Below are 24042 nucleotides of genomic sequence, written 5' to 3'. Positions count from 1 at the left end.
TTATTCGCACACTTATTTTGATTTTCGAATAGATTATGCCTGTAGTAGTGTCAATATTCTACTGCACGAACGTTGGAGAAATTTCTAGAATGTTCTAGATAATTACGTACATGTGCACGAAGCGTAGCGTGACTTTTGAAAATGTTTTTGAATATTTTAGGAGGCACATTTTACAAAATGCTGAAATAATAAATTGCTGAACGGATTCTAAATTAACATTAAATAAATATAATTTTAATGAAAATTGACTATTAAAATACCTACCTATATGTTTCGATTATAATTCCGTGTATTTGCATTATTAACCTTGGGTAACACTGGCTACAGTCCAAATTCTATTGTTCGCCATCTTTGTATTCGCTCAAGCAATTTACGTCTAGTTTAAAAAGAACCCTGTTTCTTATTCTTTGTCAAACGAAGAGACAATACGAAGGGTCAGGTTATGTTGGTTTATAATAAGGGAACAGGGACAGGTGCATTTGAAGACAGAGAAAAATCGTACTAGGGTAGGGGGCTGTTGTACAGAGTAATGTCAGTAAAGATACAACATTTACCATCACGTCATTTGTGCTCCCTAACAAATGTCTATACGACCGTTTTTGCCTTGTGCACATAATTACAGAAATCAGAATCATTTATTCAACGTAATTATCATGGATAAACTTGTTGAAGGTCAATGTAACATTTTTGAATTTACTTAATTTCGCAAGGTGTTATGGCTGAGGAGAAGAAATGACAAGAAACTGCAACAGCAACACATCTTTTAAAAACCAACGAGGATATACATTACAAGTTATTTAATAACTAGAGGAACACATTCAATACCAGACATTTTTATCATTTAGGTAGTCATTAATCTTATAATATACTTTGTATAGTTCCCCGTGTGAGCACTGAAAAACCTATCTACCTATTTACTCCCATGTTCATTAATTGAAGAGCCGCCCTCTTGTCGGTGTAGCGTTCTCCATTCTAGTCTATCAAAGACCAATTCTTTGACTTCCTTATAAGTACGTTCGCCTACTCTTTAATTTGTTCCATGTAAACTCTTCTTGGTATATTTTCTACAACAATTTATTTACACAAACATTTAAAAGCACTATAGCTTACAGGTCCATGTATCGACTGATGAGGTCATTGCTTTTTTTTTGACGAGACTTATTGTAGATTTGCCGCAGATGACATTAACTACTTGGCCGGATAAATGGGGAGCGCTAAGGGGTCTGACCCGGTACAACACATAGACAACTGGCCTGAGTATGCCCAGTTGAGCGCGAACCTCGGCTCAGGGCGTCGTCTGAGAGGAAGAATATTTCAAAGAATTAATCGACCCAAGTGGGTATGAGGTCATTGTACTCACAACCCATACGGAAGAAGATGTGACTGTGTGAATAGCTTACCTAACCCGTAATAATATACCTAAGTAAATAGTATCCGGACCCCGAACCACTAAATAACTTATTTTCCGAACAATTGAGTTATTCAGCCTGCAAGGGACTTAAACATAGCTGGCGAGGGGAAGGGTGAAGGTGGAAGGTGGTGAATGTCTACCTACCCCTTCGGGGATACAGGCGTGAAAGTTATGTTACAAGTTTAGTAGTATATGGGTTATAAAAGCGAAAAGTCATTAAGGGACTGCCATTAAGGTCTATGTTGCCACAAACGTGTTTTAAACTGTATCGTTCTCATAAACCGCCTTTTAATATTGGCTAACTATGAATTATAAAAGTTCGTTTGAAGATATAAAATAAGTATTATAAACAACGTCATCATCATCATCAGCCCATTAACGTCCCCACTGCAGGGGCACGGGCCTTCCCTATGGATAGATACGAGTAGGGAGAACGGGCCTTAGACCATCACGCGGGCCCAGTGCGGATTGATGGTTATTAACGACTACTAATGCAGCCGGGACCAACGGCTTAACGTGCCTTCCGAAGCACGGAGGAGCTCGAGCTAAAATTTTTATTCATATTCATATTCATATTCATATTCATATTCATTTATTTCGTAATAGTTATATTACATGTCATATGGAAAATATAATAATACAATAATGGTACTTAAGTACTAAGCGGTTAATTTTAAAGTTAAAAATTCTTCAAAGCTATAGAAAGTGTGTTCGAGTAGCCAGCATTTAAGCCTACTTTTAAAACATTTCAATGATGGCGCGTCAACGATTGATTTAGGCAATCTGTTATACACGGTTGGTCCTGTCACATGAGTCAGTTTGCTGGACTTGGCTAGTCTGTGTCTGACAGGTTGGAGTCTATTCGCGTGCCGTAGCGTTTTTACGGCCTGGTCCCCGCGCAGTCGATACCCGTCAATATGTGTGTATACGTACACAGCAATTTGAAAAATTACGATAGACGGGAGTGTAAGTATTTCCAGCTCAGCAAAATACGGCCTAGCGGACACATCCTGCGGAACGTGTACTATGGCTCGGATCGCCCTTTTTTGCATTCGGAAGGCCCGCTGCCAATCCGCTGCACGCCCCCATAGCTCGGCACCGTACGTCAATATTGAATGCACCGTAGCAAAGTAGCAAGATCGCGCCACATGTCGTGGAACGACACGAGCTACCCGCCACAGCGCAAAACACGCACTCCCTAATTTGCCACATAGCTTCCCTATATGAGGTTCCCAGGTTAAGCTGCGATCCAATTCATAGCCCAGAAATGTGGTAGATGTCATCTGCTCCAGTTTCGTGCTACCCACGTAGGTTGCTATAGGCATCGGTGACTTACCGCCCAGGTGGAAGTGTAGGAAGTGTGTCTTGCTTAGATTTAAAGCTAGGCCGTTGATACCGAACCACTGCGATAACTGAGCTGCGCTCTGGTTCAACCTTTCTTCCAGTTGTTGTAGACTAGGAGCTGTAACGACGCAAGCGACATCATCGGCGTACATCAACACCTCTCCAGCGTCAACAGCCTCGGGTAGGTCGTTTAGAAGCAACGAAAATAAGATATTTGACACCGAGGAGCCCTGAGCCACACCCATAGCAGTGCAAAGCGGGTTAGACCTCACACGACCGCCACAGGCCACCAACACTTGTGACCTTCCTTTCAGAATGTCTGCAAACAGTGCTTGTACCGGGCCTCGTATGCCGTAATGAACCAGCTTGTTACCGAGCACGGAGTGATCAGCAACGTCGAAGGCCTTTGAGAGGTCGCAACACAGCACCGCCACCTGCAAACCACGCTCCCGCGCGTCCATGACGCGTCGCACCACCTCCCTCGCTACTCCGGTTGTCGAACGACCTGCGCGGTATGCATACTGACGGTCAGAGATGGCTTCAGTTGCTTGTAAGAAATTTGTGAGTCTCTCACTCAGTCCATTTTCTAATATTTTGGCGACAGCCGGTATAACTGAAACGGGTCTGTATCCATCAATATTTTCTCTCCTTCCCTTACCTTTAAAGAGCGGCGATATTTTGCTCCTCTTCAAAGACAAAGGAAAAATACCGTCCCGAATGCACCGATTGAACACGCAAGCTAGCACCGGAGAGATCTGATCGGCAACCGAGTTCAACAGAGCCATAGAAACCTCATAAATATCTTTAGTGGGCTTATGCGGTATGCGTGTTTTAATAATTTTGCGTACTTCATTTGGAGTAAAATACCGCAAACGAAGAGACCGATCAGATGGTGGGCGCGCGGCGAGCAGCATGGTAAGCACGCGCGGCAGGTTCGCCGCAGGCGCTGCGCAAGCAGCCGCAGCACTCACAAACCGTGAGTTCATGGCATCCACGACCTCCTTCCTACACTTGAACTTCACACCGCTAGAGTCTACGGCTATGTCTGTGAAGTCAACTTTAGGCGTATTGTCTTTCCCTCTTTCTTTATTCACAACCTCCCATACGGCTTTACAACGATTTTGGCTATTGCTTATTAACTTAGAATAATGGTCTGTCTTTTTATTTTTTAATAATAAATTATATTTAGAATCGGTATTTTCAATTAAATTTTTAATATTGTCACAGTAAGGAAATTTATTCTTTAATTCTATCAATTCAAATAAAAATTCTTTAGTATTTAATATGTCGTCTGAAATCCAATTATTATTATTACTATATTTTTTTATATTATTCTTTCGTTTCATAGGAAAACAGTTGTTAAATTTGTTATAAATTACATTTATCACAGTGTTAGCCATAGATTCCGCCGAATTTCCATTCGAGGCAAACACATTTGTCCAATCGACGCTTTCAATTGCGGCGACAAAAATTATCATCTTGGCGTCAGAATAATCTCTAACAATGCGAGTTAGTGGCGAAGGTACTCGGCGAGAGCAAATTAATTCACCGCGGATCGCGTGATGGTCGCTTATGTTAGTTATAACGGGAGACGTATGTACTGATGCTTTGGGTAAATTTGTGTATAAGTGGTCTATCGACGTACTCGAGTGAGCGGTTACTCTCGTCGGGAAATCTACCTCACACCTAAAATTGTAGTAAGACAGAATATCGTACAACTTTTTGGCATCTGGGCACAGTTTGTCTAAACAGTTAATGTTAAAATCGCCAACTATAATACACTCGCAATCGCTTACACTAGCTTTCTCGATCACACTTTCCAAGCAAACTAGAAACCGTTCTGTAGTCCTGTTCAAAGACACATTAATTACACCCGTTCTATAAATGCATATAATGATTAAATTGTAATCTATAAGACGTATAGCGGACACTTCACACAATGGTTCTACTGATAACGCAGTAAACTCCTGCATTTCAACGGCGTTTATGTCGGTTCTTATATATATACAACTACCACCATGTTCTTCCCATTTCCGACAATATTGGGATATTAGAATATACCCGTTTAAGTTAATACATTTTAATGTATCTTCCGTCAACCAATGCTCTGTTAAAGCTAACACGTCACACTTGAGGTCGGAACTGAGAAGAACTTCGAGTTTATCAGTTTTATTATTTAGTGAACACATATTTTGATGGCATACGATAAGTTGTGTAGTAAGTAAACTATTCGAACTAGTGAACGCAAGCGCTGGTGATCTATCACTGGGCGGCTGTGGACAGTTGTGGTACGACCAATGTTGCGCAGGATCCCCGCGCTGCGCGGGGGCGGAAGCGAAACCAGTCCGAGAACCGGACACCTTGTGGCCACGAAGTCGGTGTGGTTAGGAGCGGGTACAAGCTCGCCGGCATTCCGATGACGAATGCAGCGTGCCTATCGGTTCTAATATCTCGTTTCTCGACTACGTAATCGTTACATGGCGAAATCTTGTTTATATAATTTTTAAGCTGTTCTACAGAAGTGTCGGGTTTAAACGACCAAGCTTGAATAAACTTGAGCTTTTCCACTGTTTGGAGGGCTCCGTTATCGGATCCCGTTCCTGAAATTACCGTTGCAGGCTTCGACTTTCGGTTTTTTCGTCGAACATCTTGCCATCCTTCGCAATCTGTTTGATTTAGCCTCGGAGTCCGCAGGTTTTGTGGCCTAGCAATATCGTCATTGCTGGTAGCCACTCGGATAGTTGGTATAGGTGGGATAAGAGACGGCGTAGCATTATTTGCTGCCGGTGTCTTTTTCTTACTTGGGGCGCGGGAGCCGCACGGTGGGGTTGGGGCAGCGGTCCTGCTTGCACGTACAATAGCTCGATACTCTCTCGCGCTCATCGCCGCTGTCAGTTCTGGTTCAGGTGCCGGTGATTGGGCGCTGCTCTCGCATTCGTCGTCATCGTTGTTGTTTGCGCATGCGCTCAGCTTGCCGGCGGGCGATGCACACATTGATGTTAGTGTACTTACAGTCGATTTAAGTTCTTCGATTACCTTCTTGTGGTCGTCAAGGAGTTTTTGTTGATTCCTGAGTTTCTGATTTTGGGCTTCAATCAGTGCTGTCTGAGCTGTAATTTTTTCCGTCAATGTTGAGATAGCCTTCATCAAGTCTACCAGTGCCACTTTCGGATCTTGTTTCGCCATTTTTGCCGGTAAAACCATTTAAAATTGCAGTATGTTAGAGAACACGTCTAGTCTCACACGTCTAGTCTCACTCATCTTTATTTTTGTGGTCACCCATCCCATGACCGGCCTTTGCGAAAGTTGCTTAACTTCAACAATCGCAGAAAGAGCGCGTTTACCGCTGCGCCACCGAGCTCCTCAACGTAATAGCTCGTTACTATGGTTTTTGTTTAAAAAGGTATATCTGTTACGTGGAAGAAATTGCTGCATGGGCAAGAAGGCCGTCGGTTGTCCCTTTCTGTATCTGTTGTCCTTATTTCTGTATTTCGTGTCCCTTGTGCTCAATAAAGTTATTTATTTATCTACTAAATAATTTACAACTAAGTGTTTTAGCACTAGAACTCAAGATCTGTACAATGCATCTCTCTCTCTCTCTCTTTATTTAAGAGTTGCGCTCTTGTCGGTGGAGTAATCGCCTTCATTACTCCATAGATAGGGCGTGTAGAACGGTGGTTGCCCCAATCGCCTTCCGTTCCGCAGTACACCGACCAATTTCTCAATCGGTGATGTTCCAGCTAGAGCCCTACCAGAATCCATTTCCTCGGCCTCCAACCAGTACTGATACCGCTGCTGCCCGGCATCAGGGGTGCGCTTTTGAAGTAGCGGCGCCTACTCGCTACGTCACAAGATCGTCATAGAACCTAAGTAGCATTTTATAGGTTACCCCGTCCCAGTGAGCTACCCACTACGTTCTGCTAATCCTGTCGCTGTTGGGGACTGCTTATTTTTATATTCGCAGCTAACCAACATATCTGATGGCCGTTCCACTATCCGCCACCTGTGGACCCCGTAGATGGCCTACAATGTATTATAATTCAATTATAAATTCAAAAGGAAATCTGTCTGTCTGTTACCTTTCTACTCTTATAAACCGCCTGTCGCCTGGCGGGGCCTTTGGTGACCAGGGTTGATGAGGTTGGTAATGCACCTCACAACTCACACGATAGAAGAAGACGCTTATAAAGATGAAATTCGGTGTGGCGATAGTTTGAACCTCATATCCATCATCATATCCATCTTTGGACTTCGTATCAACAGTGGCTGCAAGTTGTCTTTGATTACTTGTGGCTCTGCCCACCCCATTAGGGATTACGGGCGTGAGTTTATGTATGTATGTATGTGATAGTTTGAAATCCAGAATTTTTTAATCTGAAATCATCAACGCGTGCCTCGTTTATTTCCATCCCCATAGTTTCTTATGGGATCTATTATGGAAAAGAGCGAGCCGCGCACTATAATAGTTGGTGCACGGAAAGATAGTTGTTATTGTTATGTTGCATAAACAGTTAAACCACATAAACGTAGTTCGATAGCTTAGTTTACCTTCAGAAATTAAACTTATATTTCGAATTTCGTTATTCGGTCAAACTAAATTTAAAAAATGGTAACATTGGTGCTAATTCCTGTAAACACCATCTAATTTTATTTTAAGTTATACTTGTCATTTTCATATCTGTTGAAAAAGAATGGGACGGGTAATCGACATGCATAAAATTTATGGAATACGCGTCAATTTTAAGCAGAAATCTAAAACAACCGTCTAAATTTTTACATCGGTCTATAACCCGACAGAATTAAGTAGACAGCACGTCAAACGGATTACATACCAGCGAGATGCCTATTTTATTCGCACGGGTTATTCATTCATTTTTAAATTAACTTGTTGACAATTTTCCGTCCCTTTCCTTTTTGACAGATAAGTAAATGACGGGTATAACTTAAAATAGAATTAGGAGGTTTCTGCAGGAATCGGGGCCATTGTACTTCCGTAGAATGCACGAACTTAAATTTATTTTCGATTGACAGCTCTAAAAATCATGCCTTTCCTTTAAAACAAGTGCAAGGAAGAAATAGCCCTAGTTATAGAATTATCAAACTAAAATTAAAAATAATAATGTGTCTGGCAGAATCACGATCTGTGTAAATATAGCTGACAACGCCTGATTGTTTATTTTTGCAAATAACGATGACGTCTCTATTTCTCGCATACTCTGTGCCGGCTCAGTTAAAACAGATTGCAACTGTACGGTTCAAACGTGTGCGCAAGAGTGGAATTGTGCCGCAGTTACTTGCAGACAACTGAGCGTGTGTCACGCGTCGCGAAAACATGTTAACACATGTGACTACACGTGGTTTATTTGTTCGATAAAGTGATAACGTGTGACAAGACAACATGTGAATTTAGTGTTGGTGATGGATGGTTAAATGATAAAAGATTTAGATTGTTTAAAAACATGTTGCTCAGATAAACCGGTTGTTTTCGGAAGTACAGTTATAGCTAATAATCATAATTATAATCATGTTTATGTGAAATAATTAGAATGTAATTCTTTAAATTATTTTTAAAATGACAATGTTATGTTTCAAAGTCTTAGAGATTCCTGTTTGTTGTTGTTGTCAATAATAGTGTTGTGTGCCAACATGTCCGCTGTTGTAAAATATCTCAAGGTTAGGGTTCATTGTCCTCTTATATGGCTCTTATTGATATGAATGCATGATTATTTATTAGTATGTAGTGTTTTGTATACAAGTATGGCTGTCGTCACTTACCGGTATGTTTACTTATTTACGAAACGGCGTCAGTGGCTAAGCACAGACCATGGCATAAGAAGACCAGGTATGCCCATTTTGGTTTTGTTTTGGTTTTCCCCAAAGGGTAAGGCAAAGGGAACTATGCCCATACAGCCATGTCTTACGTATTTTTTCTTGATGATTAATGTAATGATGAAAGGTAATGACGATGAATGATGAAACCTAAGCCCCCTCCCTCGGAGCAGACTCCTACTCCGAACCCAAAACGAATTAACTCAAAAGTCCTATAATAAAATTCGAGTTATGAAGCGGCTTTTTGGCACGAAGCGAAAATAGATAGATACACTTTGTTTATTGAATATTCCGATATAACAACACTATCGCGAATGTTTTCTGACTAACTTAATGCGATCACTAACCACAAAACACCACTTTGTATTGATTATTTAGATTATTCAATGAAGAAAGCAACCGTCCCGTTTCCGTTCCCGCCAAAAAGCCTTGCCATAAACCATAAAGTTGAAGTTGAAAATCACTTTGCGTTTTGACAAGTAATGGATATTAATTTCAACATGATACCTCCACGTGTTCCTTGAGATAAAGGGACTTGACAGGCGAACAGACGGACGGACTACAAAGTACCTAATTCTATAAGGGTTCAATGAAAGGAAAACATGAAACAGTAAGACTAGGGCCCAGTGCTGGGAGGTTTTCTGGCCACGTTTTTCCCTCAGCGTTACAGATTCCGATGTGGTAGTAGTCTTACAGCTAGTTATATAATAATGTAATTTAATTTTTGACGTTGTCTGTGTAAGCCAATTTTGAAAAATAAATATTTTTGAATTTGAATTTTGAATTTATCCTTTTGAGGTTCGGAACCTTCAAAATTATTAATTATATATTCAAATTCGCACCAAACATAACCAATTGTTTTTGTCATTGATAACAATTAATGTTTAAATGGTATCGTAGTACCACAGATCATATAACCATATACTATACCAACACACTACCTAATTGATACGACTGAATTCGCGGGAGGCAATTAATTTGTTTATTTTGTGATTAATTAGTTTATTTATGATACTTTGTCAAGGTTGATTTAAAGGAAACACAATTGATTTAGGTAATTATTCTTCGCTCTTAATGAATAGTTATTTCTACATACATAAACTCACGCCTATTTACCACCGGGGTAAGCAGGGACTATGGAATTCCATTTGCTTCGATCCTAACACACTTCTATTGCTTCCTTCACATTCATCAATCGTTTCATACACGCACGGCGGTTCGTAGTAGATCGTACTAAACCTTTTCTAAGTACATCTCCAATTTAGTCAATGTAAGTCCTTCTAGGTCTTCCTCTGCCAGCCCTACCATCAACTTTCGCTTTATATACCGCTTTCCGTTCGTTCCGTTTTTAAAACTTACGTATCACTAAGAAAAACACTGCGTGAAGCATTTCTTTGAAAGTCTACGATTTAGTTATTTCTGAAGGAAAGTTTTAATGACTCTGAATGAACCGGTCAAGAACGGGGCGCAGTTGCAGGTCACAGGCCCCGTAAGCATAACTTCACGTCTGTATCCCCGAAAGGATGACCAGAGGTGTATGTTACATACATCCATCTAATTTTATAGATGTCTTGCAAAGATTTGTAATTAATTCAGTGTAATGTAGGTAGATTGAGAAGGGAATGTAAAGTTGGTTTAGACACAGAGAGGATGTATGATAATATGATTACGAAAGCAGTATATAAGGGTGGTAGGGCTGGTATAGGAAGACCTAGAAGGACTTACATTGACCAAATTGGAGATGTCCGTCGAAAAGGTTTAGTAAGATCTTCTCTGAACCGGCGTACGTGTATGAAACTATTGATGAATGTGGAGGACGCAAGATAAGTATGTCAAGATCGAAGCAAATGGAATTCCACTGTCTCTGCTTACTCCGATGGGAAATAGGCGTGAGATAATGTTTATTTAGGTAAGTAGTAGTAGAATTTAATGAGCTATAGAGCTAATTATACATATAGGTACGGAGATAAATTTCTTCGGATTAGTAAAATTAAATTACATTATTCTATTAATAAAATTATATTAATAGATTATATTGGTATGTATATATGAAATGTAGGTTACTAGAACTAATGTCTTGCACAGATTCACGACTGATTGAATACCCAATTTTACGTAGAAGAATATTGTAAATACATGATGATGTCTAAACAATAGAATTACTAGTTTTTTTTAAAGTTATAAAGACTGACGTATGACCATAATCTCATCTGATGGTAAGTAACGATGTAATCTAGGTATTAATTTGACAGAAGGTACATAATATGACACAGTATACAAATTAAACAAAAAAGTGGCTTTATTGCTAAGATAGTAAGATATTATTTTGAAATAACAATAGATAAACTTCATTGGTGAAGTTTATAAAATAATGTTGAGATAAAATTAAATTAAAAATTTAAAACACCCCCGACTTACAAATGTACTCAATTATACAAAAGGTTACAAAAGGTTAAAAATGCTAAACCCTATAAACAGCAAAAAATAACTTATCCCTCATATGCTTGTAAGCAAACTGAGCGTGTAACATTCCTATCACACTTAACAAACGACCTGATGACCTTGAAGACCTGAACCGATTTCCACCAAACATAGCTAAGAACACTCTCGACTGATATACCTTTCAAACAAAACAAAACGCATTAAAATCGGATCATCCCGTCGTTTTGGCGTCGGGGGTTAAAAATGAGTCACGTTTTGATGTAATAAGATTCCGTCCACAACCTTAATTTACGGAACCCTTATAATCAGATGTCGCAGAAAGTATTTTTATAGAAAAATCCAAGTCAGCTTGTTAGAGTCCGAATAAGAGTCCAGTCATTTCTTTCAAAGTAAATCTTTCAAAGTGTTCTCTTTCAAAGTCTTTGAAAGTCAAACACTACAACTGCTAAAGAAAATGTTCTGAACATGGCGAATAAATCAATCCATATCGGCGTTACATACGCTAAAATGAGTTCCATGCCTATCTATAACAGTACAGAGGCTACAAAAGTTGGGGAATAGTGGAAATTCTGTTGTTCGATTGCTACATCCCAACAGTCTTCTTCTATTGTGTGGGTTGTGAGGTGGATTACCAACCTCATCAACCCTGGTTAGGGTTACTATTCAGCCGCCAAAGGCCCCTGTCATGACTCATGTAACGACGTACTTACATCAAGGCCCCTGTCATGACTCATGTAACGACGTACTTACATCAGTAAGTGGTAAGCGGGACCAACGGCTTAAAGTGCATTTCGAAGCACAGATCATCTTACTTTCAGAGAATCAGGTGATCAGCCTGTAATGTCCTAACCAAACTAGGGATCACAAAGTGATTTTTGTGATGTTTCCCCACCGAGATTTGAACCTGGGCCCTCTGGATCGTGAGCCTAATGCTCAAACCACTGGACCACTAATCATTAATCTTATAATAAGCTTTTTAACATAAAGTAAGTTTCACAATGAGCTTTTATGTTCTGACAAATTTAATATATTATCTGGTTTTTTATTGTAAAAACGTATCAAAAATCAATCGCATTTTAGTTTTCTACTTATTTTTTTTATGAAATAAAATTTATGGAACACACGTCAATGTAAGCACAAATCTAAAACAACCGTCAAAAATTTTACATTGGCTAATAACCCGATAGAATTATGTTGACAGCACACGTCAAACGGTTTGCATACCAGCGTGATACTTTTTTAATTCGCCCGGGTTGTTCATTCATTTACTCATTCTTCCTAAAATTAAGAGCTATCAATTATCTGTCCCTTTCCTTTTCGGCGGATAAGAAAATGACAGGTATAACTTAAAGTAAAATTAGGAGGTGCCTGCAGGAATCCGGGCCACTATGTACATTAAACTGTATTCTCTGCAACGGAATGATGGACTTTCCAGGCCACGTTCTTCAGAAACAAAATAGATGGCGCTGTACATATATTCCTCCGTTCAACCTAATTTCATGGATAACAGACATATGCATCTTTTATCTTTTAGTATAAATGATGACCCTTTTTATTACACCCAGGCACAATTGGGTCGTGTACGGTCACGAGCATTAATATGCACTTTGGTACCATGTCACATTAACTTTTTTGACAAATTGATAAGTCTCACAAAATATCAAATATGTTAGTGCGACAGAGTCCTAAAGTGGGTACATCATATTGCTCATGACTGTACTAGGTTCAAGATAAATTATGAAATTCTGATAACTAAATAAAGATAGATCTAAAACTAACGAAAAACATTTTCGTTTATCTATTTAATTTATTTATTAATTTTAATCAAGAAAAACGTAATAATAGGTCCGACATTTTATCACTTTTTTCTATGACTCGGTCGCATGGTCAACATAAGAAAATAAGTAAAAGCTTTGACAAGTTTCCTGAAAGAATCGAACTAATGATAAAATAATATTTAATTGTACCGGCATTGCGGTAGACAAAGTTATCCCATCCATTGTCTTCCTAATTGTTCCTTACAACTTCTGTAGGGTTACCAACCAAGCCTATATTTTACAAATTTGCAATGTTTATTTTGTTTAGGTAGGTATTCTGAGAAAAACAAAGATTAATCAGAAATCAGAATCATTTATTAAACGTAATTATCATGGATAACCTTGTTGAAGGTTAATGTAACATTTTTGAATTTACGTCATTTCGCAAGGTGTTATGGCTGAGGAGAAGAAATGACAAGAAACTGCAACAGCAACACATCTTTTAAATCAGTGAGGGTATACATTACAAGTTATTGATAACTAGAGGAACATATTCAATACTAGACATTTTTTTCATTTAGGTACATACATACATACATAAACTCACGCCCGTAATCCCTAATGGGGTGGGCAGAGCCACAAGTAATCAAAGACAACTTGCAGCCACTGTTGATACGAAGTCCAAAGATGGATATGATGAACCTTATGGTGATAAGGGATCAGCCTATCGCCCATAACATTAGTCCATCATGTTAGAGGACACAATCCCTCTGTCGGTTTTTACGACATACCCGGGAAGAGAAGCAGCTGAACGTGTTCTATGTTTTTTATATGCTCCCAGACCCCAGAACAGCATAGAAGCAGGTACCTAATCATTAATCTTATTATAAGCTTTTTAACATAAAGTAAGTTTCACATGAGCTTTAAATTTATTTTCTGACAAATTTAAAATATTATCTGGTTTTTTATTGTAAAAACGTGTACACATAAAACCAAAAAAGATATATTTAATTTACTTAATCTAGAATTTTGAATAGCAATTTTATTTTTATTTTATTAAAAGAATGTATCGTTTGTTATATAGGAACACCACAGTAACAAATAGGTATGATGAGTCAATCAGTTGACTTTCCGATTTTGTATATATAGATTATGGATTTCTTCCAACATTATGTTACAATTAACAATCCTGGAAGGTGTGGGTGGGGGCAGTCAAGACATAGAGGATTTTTTTCCCTTAAAACAATTTAATCTATATGTGGCGTGACACCAACCGGCGATTATCCCTGTATGCACTATGGGAATGCAACCAAAGACAATGCTCTGTTCGTGTAAGACTTTTGCATATTATGGAAACAAAGGGACCTGGCTATCGGGTTGGGGGTTAGTGGACCGATATGAAGTGCATTGCTCAATAACTGTAAGTAATATTATTTGTATTAATAACAATGTCTAGTTTGTAATCGGTAGGTAAATTAACAAATAAGCATGTGAGCGCTACTCGCCATCAAACTTCATAAGTTTGTTGATTAAAAAAAAGATAAATTTAAAAAAAAGGACCGGGATACTAGGGCTGTGGGGGACGATGGTGCCTGCTCGACCAATGTTAACAGAAAGAAAGAAACGTTTATTATATATGGACACCACAGCAGTAAATATAAAATAAAACACGGAATAACACATAACTTACCATCAAAACACGTAATAAAAACAACTTACACAAGAGAGTACAAATAAATAGACAGTAAACATTAAGGCAAATTGTGATTGAGTGTATGGACTGGTCAACAATGGTGGTGTCCTTTATAAATGGGCTTCATTCAGCATAAGCCGCGGCGCGAGCCACGACGCTGGTATTCTGTACACCCTGCTAAGTGAAAATTTAGTATTTTACCTATCCCCTGCTGGTATGTAGGATTGTACAAAAGATTTTCATTTTTATCGACCTTTTACAGTCTCAGTTGCAACCTAATGTCGCGTCGCCAAGTCTCTTTGGGGCTATGTACTATAGCTAATAGCCCACTGCTGGACATAGGCCAATCAACAGAAGGGATACGAGCATGCTCTACCACGTGATCCAGTGCGGGTTGGTGCTGGTATAACTTATTTGTGTATAATTGTAAAGCATTGCCCGTGCTTTTTCCCTAATATGAAAAAAAAAAAATTCGAGGATACACCTTTGTATTATTTTTTCCACAATATTGGCAACCCTGCACCCAGGCTTGGTTGTTTCAAACTAATGACAAAAACGGTCCCTATGTAACATAACACAGGTAAATGTCTACAACTAAAGTTCTAAATGAAGGATAATTACAAATGATACTATAGGAAAGTTTTTGTTTTATGTTGTTGTGGCCGTGTTGGAGACATTTATGTCATCACCGTTATAACAACCTAGGGTTGATAGGGGGAACCTCGCAACCCACACAGAGAAGATGAAAGTTTTTGCACGGATCATTTTTCGTTCGAACAATCCTGTAATATCCTATAACCAAACTAGGGATCACAAAGTGATTCTCGTGATGTGTCCCCACCGGGATTCGAACCCGGGGCCTCCGAATCGTGAGTCCAACGCTCAACCACTAGACCACTGAGACCGTTATTTCATAGATGATTTTTTGGCAATCCTAAAGCGAAAAACAAAGTAAGCATAAATTCGCAAAAACGTTGTGTAATTTGAACACTTGGCAAGGTTTCTGTGTTTTTGTTATTTAGACTTTAAAAAAGATGTTTACAGTTCAAAAATATACTTCGTTTTATATAGCACGATTGTAACGCCTGCCGCGTTTTACTACTGAGTGTAATTGCTCTTGTTTTTCTGTTAGGAACTATCAAAAAGTTATCATTGAAAACACTTAAAAACTACTGCTTAAAACTAAAATATTATTACATAAATAAACATATACTAATTAATTTAACAAAACATATCTATTTACAAAATAATTCCGTTAATATTGTACGACTTTAATAATTATCACATTGCGTAGGTAGCCGTACCTACATTCCACAGCCGAGCCGTTACTCTTCCGGTCGGATGTTCGACACAATCCTTCTGCCTTTGTAGCGAGAACACCTCGATTACTCGTATATTTTTTAAATACGTTTTTTTTACTAATTTTGTCTACGATATAATAATTTATAGTGTTGTGTTATCCCCATTAATTGGGGTTCACCCTTCGAGTTCAGCAACCGCTGGACCCACTACCGGTCCTGTACTTACCTGCACCGTTTCACCCTTCGAGTTCTACAACCCGCTGGATCCACTTTCGGTCCTATACTTACCCCACCGCTTCTGCTGCCCTGCTGCGCGCGCCGGTGTACCCCGTGTCGTCGTGGGAAGAGTTACAGGGAAGTGGTAGTTTTCCTACTGCACCAAGGGTGCTCAGCCAGTATCAAATTACCTGCGACCCAGAGATCCGATCTATGTACTTGCTAGGGATTTAATGTCAATAAACTTGGTTTAATTTCTATATACCGTTTTATTTACCCTAGTAAGTACAACCTATTTGATTCGCGCGATAAGAAGGCGACAATGGCGCCCAACTAAGGAAATACTGAGCTGAGTATCCTTTTTGCTGGTTTTGGCATTTTTGGTCATCTTTGGTGTTGGTCTGATTATTTTGTCTAGCTCTAAGTGAATTGTAACTGCAACTTTTGTGTGCTGTGGTTGCTTTGTGGGAATACCTAACTAATTCTCTTTCAAGGTGATTGCATACAATTAAAAACTCAAAATCGAACCTACCACATCGCACAGAAGGAAATATTTGATTTTGCACTGCCAACCTCTGTCTATCCCTGTGTTTTAATTGTTGTGTACTTTTGATAGTAGCATTTGTTTTCTTGTTATTTTCCTTCTGCCGTTTCCTGTGTTTTAGTTATTAAGACTTCAGGTACTTGCAACACTTACTCAAAAAATAACTATAAAACTAAACTAATTACAATTTAAACATAAAGTAATAGAGATGTCTCGTCCAATCAAATATTTATCACTTCAGAAAGATGAACTCCTTTATGAAGAGGTACATGGCATGTCAAGGATATTAAACTTACAAACTATTCTAAATAATTATATCTAAACTTTTACCTAACTAAAATAAAACTTTCTATATTTACAAAACTTCCTTGCTGGGATGGAAGTGAGAGAAAAACATAGAATCCCCCAGCTGCTTACTAATTCTCGAGCAGACTGTAAGAGTCAGTCAAGAGATTGATGTGTAATACCATCTAACGCCTTAGGCCTGCCAAAAACTTAAATCTTGAGCATGGCATGCGTCTTCTAATATCTTCTAATATTCTCTAAAAATACCTTAAATACTACTTTATAAAAAAAAAAAACAAAAAACAAAAACTACACTTACTAAAACTACCAAAACTCATACTAAAAAATCCAAAACTAGCCTAAAACAATGTCTTACTTACTAAAACTACCTACCGTCTTAAATATATTTACTTATATATAGTATTTCTAATTTTTTTTTTTTACAAAAAAAAAATATTGAATCTCCAGGCCCTACCCCTAGGACATTCTATTTATTTTATCTTCGGCCCTACCCCGAAGATAAGAAAATTATACTATAAAAAGAAAAAAAAAACGGTTACCTTAAATCTCCTATTGATTACGTGTGAGTACTAAGCTGCGGTTAAAAGTCTAGTACTCTTTTTGAAAAGGACGCAGTCACTTAAAACTAAATAAGATAACTGTTTGTGTGTGAAAGGGATGAAAGAAAGTAGGGGGTGAATGGAAGGGTTGAAATGAATGTGTACCACGTAATTTTTAGAATGGTCAATAGTAAGAAGGACAGACTAGGTTACATTTTAGTCAGCGGATTTTCTTAGCGAAAATCCTACCCAAAAAAGGGGGGTATGTAACGCCTGCCGCGTTTTACTACTGAGTGTAATTGCTCTTGTTTTTCTGTTAGGAACTATCAAAAAGTTATCATTGAAAACACTTAAAAACTACTGCTTAAAACTAAAATATTATTACATAAATAAACATATACTAATTAATTTAACAAAACATATCTATTTACAAAATAATTCCGTTAATATTGTACGACTTTAATAATTATCACATTGCGTAGGTAGCCGTACCTACATTCCACAGCCGAGCCGTTACTCTTCCGGTCGGATGTTCGACACAATCCTTCTGCCTTTGTAGCGAGAACACCTCGATTACTCGTATATTTTTTAAATACGTTTTTTTTACTAATTTTGTCTACGATATAATAATTTATAGTGTTGTGTTATCCCCATTAATTGGGGTTCACCCTTCGAGTTCAGCAACCGCTGGACCCACTACCGGTCCTGTACTTACCTGCACCGTTTCACCCTTCGAGTTCTACAACCCGCTGGATCCACTTTCGGTCCTATACTTACCCCACCGCTTCTGCTGCCCTGCTGCGCGCGCCGGTGTACCCCGTGTCGTCGTGGGAAGAGTTACAGGGAAGTGGTAGTTTTCCTACTGCACCAAGGGTGCTCAGCCAGTATCAAATTACCTGCGACCCAGAGATCCGATCTATGTACTTGCTAGGGATTTAATGTCAATAAACTTGGTTTAATTTCTATATACCGTTTTATTTACCCTAGTAAGTACAACCTATTTGATTCGCGCGATAAGAAGGCGACACGATATAGAATGTATTTATATATTTAATGTACAAAATAATACTGTACTAATGAGTAATTTCAAGTGAACACAACGCTTACCATAAAAAATAACATCTAGTCTGTTGATACTAACTTCTCAGTAGCTAAAATCGCTCTATTAATAACAGTATTTATATCACAATATAATAATCATTGCTTAAGTTGGTACAAAACATAGAAACTATAACTACTTACTACTAAAATTTTGCGGCTTCCGAGTACATTCCGCTTAGGAACGGTACTGAAAAGTATCGGCGTCCGAAGGACGTAATATACGATCCCGACAACCCGATTACTCTAGCCATAGAGGCAGCCAATCAGCTCGCGACACCAAACACTTCAGGACCCCGATACCGACCCCGCCGGCGTGGTCGACGATTTCTCTCATTCAGCGCTTATCGCTATCGACCCACTAGGGTAGATTAATTCTTTCAAATATTTTTCCTCTCAGACGACGCACTGAGCCGAGGTTCGCGCCCAACTGGGCACCCTCAGGCCTGTTGTCTTAAACGTTGTACCGGGTGAGAGCCTTCAGCGCTCCCCATTTGTCCGGCCAAGTAGTTAATGCCATCTGCGGCAAATCTAAAATAAGTCACGTCAAAAAAAAAATTAACAAAAACTGAGACAGTGTTTTGTCAGCTTGCTCTGGAGAGCCCGCTAACATGGTGAATAAAAATCCTCCATTTCTATAAACATTCTCAACGTCTTTTATAATACGTTCGCAAATATATGTGATTTATTCTGGAAGCAGTTTCTTGTCTCAATTTCCTTTGCGATATTGTCTGTTTGTACTTTAAGATGCAGCATCTTACTACGAAGACTGAATATTTTACCATGTTATTGCTTTTAGCACCTGTCGCTTTAATAAGGAAACTCGTACGGAATAAAGACTTTATTATATTGTATCAGGGAACACTATTGTAGCGGAGTGCACATACTGGAGGAGCTCGGTGGCGCAGCGGTTAACGCCTCGGTCTGCGATTGTTGAAGTTAAGTAACTTTCGCAAAGGCCGGTCATAGGATGGGTGACCACAAAAAAAAAGTTTTCATCTCGAGCTTCTCCGTGCTTCGGAAGGCACATTAAGCCGTTGGTCCCGGCTGCATTAGCAGTCGTTACATAAATAGCCTATATACGTCCCACTGCTGGGCACAAGCCTCCTCTCAATCAACCGGAGAGGGTATGGAGCATACTCCACCACGCTGCTCCACTGCGGGTTGGTGGACAGTCGTTAATAACCACCAATCCGCACTGGGCCCGCGTGGTGGTTTAGGGCCCGATCTCCTTATCTATCCATAGGGAAGGCCCGTGCCCCAGCAGTGGGGACGTTAATGGGCTGGTGATAATGATGATGATGCACATACGGGCCTCACCTTTTTACCGCCAATATTTTAAATTTCGAAATTCCCTTCCATTTCACAATTCCTTTAATTCTGCTCTAACTCATTGCATCCCCAACCTTAACATAATAAGAGTAACATCTACGTATATATTGCTTAAGGCCGTGTCCACTACCTTTAATTGTGATTTACGTGTTCATTGCTTCTTATTTTCTTTATATTGTAGTGTATTATTTTATTGTATTATTGTATTGTATTCTATACAGGGTGTTAGTGACATCGTAACGTTCAGCTCCGGAGGGGGTGAGGAGCAGGTGTTTTTATGGCTTATTGGCCGGCTATTGCCGGGACCATCGGCTTAACGTGCCCTCCGAAGCACGGAATCATCTTACTTTTTCAGACAATCAGGTGATTCAAGCCTGAAAATTCCTTACCAAACAAAGACCAGTCTCACAAAGTGATTTCGACAATGTCCCCATCGGGAATCGAACCCGGACCTCCAGATAGTGAGCCTAACTATCTAACCACTAGACCACGGAGGCCTCTAGTGTGTAATAATAGGTATAAGTACTTCAGTCTGAATTACCTCGTTGCTAAGAAATAGACAGGGTAACTTGCGAAGATAAATTGGCCCTTTGCGAAGTGTACTTAGCCCAGGGAGTGATATTTACGCTGGTCTAGACTTATTAAGACTTAGTAATAATACTACCTCCACAAAATTGTTCTGCGGCTTATTTTGTGGAATAAAGTCTACAAAATAGTACTTACAAAAAATAAATATACTGTTAGCTGCATACCCCACTCCGATGGTAACACCAACGACCGAAGCTATACCTACAAGGACGCGTCAAACAACATTCTGCTGCCCCTTTATTTTTCTTTCCTTTCGCTCGAAGCACGCGCTCTTTAGACCGTAGGATTACGTACATTTCTCTTGTAAATTATAATTTTGTAAAATATATCCAATTTGTTTTGTGCCGTGTTTTTAGTTGTTTTTTTTTTTTAATAAATTGGTTTCCACCTCTGATGTAAGTACGCAGTCGTTACATGAGTCATGTCAGGGGTCTTTGGCGGCTCAATAGTAACCCTGACACCAGGGTTGATGAGGTTTGTAATCCACCTCACAACCCACACGATAGAAGAAGATTTAAATATTTTACGACTAATCTCGTAAATTCTCGAATGGTGTCGAAATGAACTGACATGAATCGCAGACGATTTCCGATGAGCAATTAAAACTTATTTTATATAATTTAATTTTAAATTTATATTAATTGATTTTATTATTTAGATTTAAATATTTTACGACTAATCTCGTAAATTCTCGAATGGTGTCGAAATGAATTGATACGAATCACAGACAATTTCCGATGAGCAATTCAAACTTATTTTATATAATTTAATTTTAAATTTATATTAATTGATTTTATTATTTAGATTTAAATATTTTACGACTAATCTCGTAAATTCTCGAATGGTGTCGAAATGAATTGATAGAATCACAGACGATTTCTGATGAGCAATTGGAGTCAATTGGGGCGTTCGAGAGCCAATCGGCTCGTGCTTTAGAGTCGGTACCCAGAAATATTTTTTGTATGTGTTGTTTAGGAATTGAGTATTTTATGTTTTATTAAATTATTTTCATTTCTGTACTTTTGCGATGGAAAATTCCACTTGACATCATCTCAAAATCATAGCCTGAATCATCCTTAAAAGGTTTTGTTATAATGTCACTAATATCCTGTCTCTTCTTCTATCGTGTGGGTGGTGAAGTGGATTACCAATCTCAGCAACCCTGGTGTCAGAGTTATCATTGAGCCGTCAAAGGCCTCTGACATGACTCATGAACGACGACATACTTACATCAGTAAGCAGTAACCGGGACCAACGGCTTAACGTGCCTTCCGAAGCTACAGCTATAGCTAGGTTACAAGCTACTGAAGTAAGGATTCCTGTTCCTAAACACAAGTATTTAACACTGAAAGTGCACTAGCAAATTCCAGGAGTTTCCAACCTTAGAGGAATTACTCCAAACTTTCATCAGGCCAAACTGTCACCCAGTTTCATAACTTCATCCTAATTTAGGGGTAATTTTGCGACTTCTCGCCCGCACTACGCGTAGATAAGAGCACATTTCGTGGCGTTAATTTATTAACGCTGGCAACACAATATATGTGGATAAATCATCGGATTATGTACTTAGGCTTGCTAATGTGACGCTATTGGGTGTTTGGCTTACCGACGTCACAGCCCTCGGTAAGCCGGCGTAAAGAAATTGTAATTGAACCCGTAATTAAGTTGATGCGATTCATCGTTGCGTCAGCAGATGGCGTTACTTCTGAAGTGAAGTACGTATTTTTTCCATTTATTTGTTTAGTGTTGAGATCTGACCCGATGAAATGTTAGTTGGCGAAATCTTACATACATTATCTTTAAGTTAAGGCACAATTTTGAAGAATTTACTGCAGATATCTTATTGAAAACGTGCATCAAAAGTTGGTGTCTCTTCAATTTGTTTACAAACACGAAGTTGTTACACACACATGACAACTAGGATTTCTTATAAATTCAAATTCAAAAATAGTTTTATTTAGTAGGTAAAATCGTTTAGTTTACACTTTGACTCGTCATTTTTACATGCCTAACTGATGTCTCATTTGTTTAAAACTACTGCAGCTCCTCACAACCTGTATGCCGCTACAGCCGAATGAGCCATTTTAGGTGTGGTACTTATAAGATATTATGGGAAAAAACAAACGTATGTCAATTCTGATACACGATAAGTCTAATAAGAATAAAGTACTTACCTAGTTCTAAATTCAAATTCTGATATACGATACGTCTAATAAGAATAAAGTACTTGGTTCTAAATTCAAATTCTGATATACGATACGTTTAACAAGAATAAAGTACTTGGTTCTAAATTCAAATTCTGATATACGATACGTCTAACAAGAATAAAGTACTTCGTTCTAAATTCAAATTCTGATATACGATAAGTCTAACAAGAATAAAGTACTTGATTCTAAATTCAAATTCTGATATACGATAAATCCAATAATTGATGAACTTGGAAAAAAACTGTTCTTCTGAATATTCAAATAAGTCATTGCACTTCAATACTAAGTGTTTTCTTTTTATTATTATAATACTTTTGATATTAATGCTGCAATACTTGTGCTTCGAGTCTTGTTTTATAAATATTTAAGCAACTTGATTGGAAATGTGTTTAAATTTTCTATAAACTAGAAATGAATTGAATAGTTGATGAAGTTTTCACAATCAACCGCGCGACCAGTCTACAGAGTGTAAAGCCCGATGCACACTGAGAGCGGAACCGTTGCGAGGCGAGCATTATAGGAGAATTATTGTAACAGCATTATTTATTATTTTCATGGATATATTGGCACTATTTCTTTGAATATTAGTTTTTTATTTCATACTAGCGACCCGCCCCGGCTGCGCTCCGGTGCAATGCTGAGGAAAAATGAAATTATTACGACATCACATTAAAAACCTCAAAAATAACAGTATTTTCCACTATTTAATGGATGTTATTATACGTATAAACCTTCCTCTTGAATCACTCTATCTATTAAAAAAAACCATCAAAATACGTTGCGTAGTTTTAAAGATTTAAGCGTACATATAGTGATATAGGGACAGAAAAAGCGACTTTGTTTTATACTATGTAGTGATGTGTACACATTTATCATGAGCGGCGAGCGCGGATCGAAAAGCGCAGCGTGGGTAGGCCCCTACAAGGTGGACCGATGACCTTCTGAAGGTCATTGTGATGAAGCTTAGGGGAAGCCTGTGTCCAGCAGTAGATGATGATGATGATGACACACTTAACTCACCGGGAAGTCGCTGTCAACGACTCCAACCTATAGTGTTTATTTGCTCCAACATACTTAAAAAAAGCCGTCCATCAAATGTTTGCGGTGCAGCTTTTGCGCCCTGAGTACTAAAAATTTTTTTTTGTGTGTATACAGCTTTAGGTAACAAGACTTTCAGCGATTTCAGCTAACTGGACTGTATTGTAAAGTTGAACTTTAATTTATGGAAAATTAAAATCAAGTTCGCCTTTTCTTGTAGCTAAACCCAGTAGAAGTTTTTAACTGGCACAGTTTGTGCCAATATTTGTCGGGCTATTGACGAATTTTGAACATTTACCATAATATACCTATTATACTTGGTTAATTATGATTCTGTCATTTTTCAAAAACATAATTCCCGTTAATAAATTATAATTATAACTTAAATTGAAAATTA

The 24042-nt window shown here is 38.5% G+C and overlaps 1 protein-coding gene and 1 long non-coding RNA gene across 12 annotated transcripts in view; one reads left to right on the top strand and one right to left on the bottom strand.

Moving 5' to 3' along the window:
* The window catches only part of LOC126374140 (transient receptor potential cation channel trpm), a 323537-nt gene that overhangs the window by 77806 nt on the left and 221689 nt on the right, over nt 1-24042 (top strand). Inside the window, exon 1 of one of the 11 annotated variants that reach the window (XM_050020603.1) lies at nt 8043-8428. The exons of the other annotated variants lie outside the window; for them this stretch is intronic. Within the exon in view, the coding sequence (XP_049876560.1) occupies nt 8339-8428 (90 nt within the window). The 5' untranslated portion in view covers nt 8043-8338. Of the gene's footprint in view, nt 1-8042; nt 8429-24042 lie in introns of those variants that run through there. 11 annotated transcript variants of the gene reach the window in all.
* Nucleotides 1-24042, bottom strand: part of LOC126374253 (uncharacterized) — a 260701-nt gene that overhangs the window by 161765 nt on the left and 74894 nt on the right. The window lies entirely within an intron of this gene.

Source organism: Pectinophora gossypiella, chromosome 17 (genome assembly GCF_024362695.1).
Source record: "Pectinophora gossypiella chromosome 17, ilPecGoss1.1, whole genome shotgun sequence".
NCBI classification, from domain to species: Eukaryota; Metazoa; Arthropoda; class Insecta; order Lepidoptera; family Gelechiidae; genus Pectinophora; species Pectinophora gossypiella.
The sequence above is the reverse complement of the archived record's forward strand: the minus strand, read 5'-3'. Positions and strand labels throughout refer to the sequence as shown.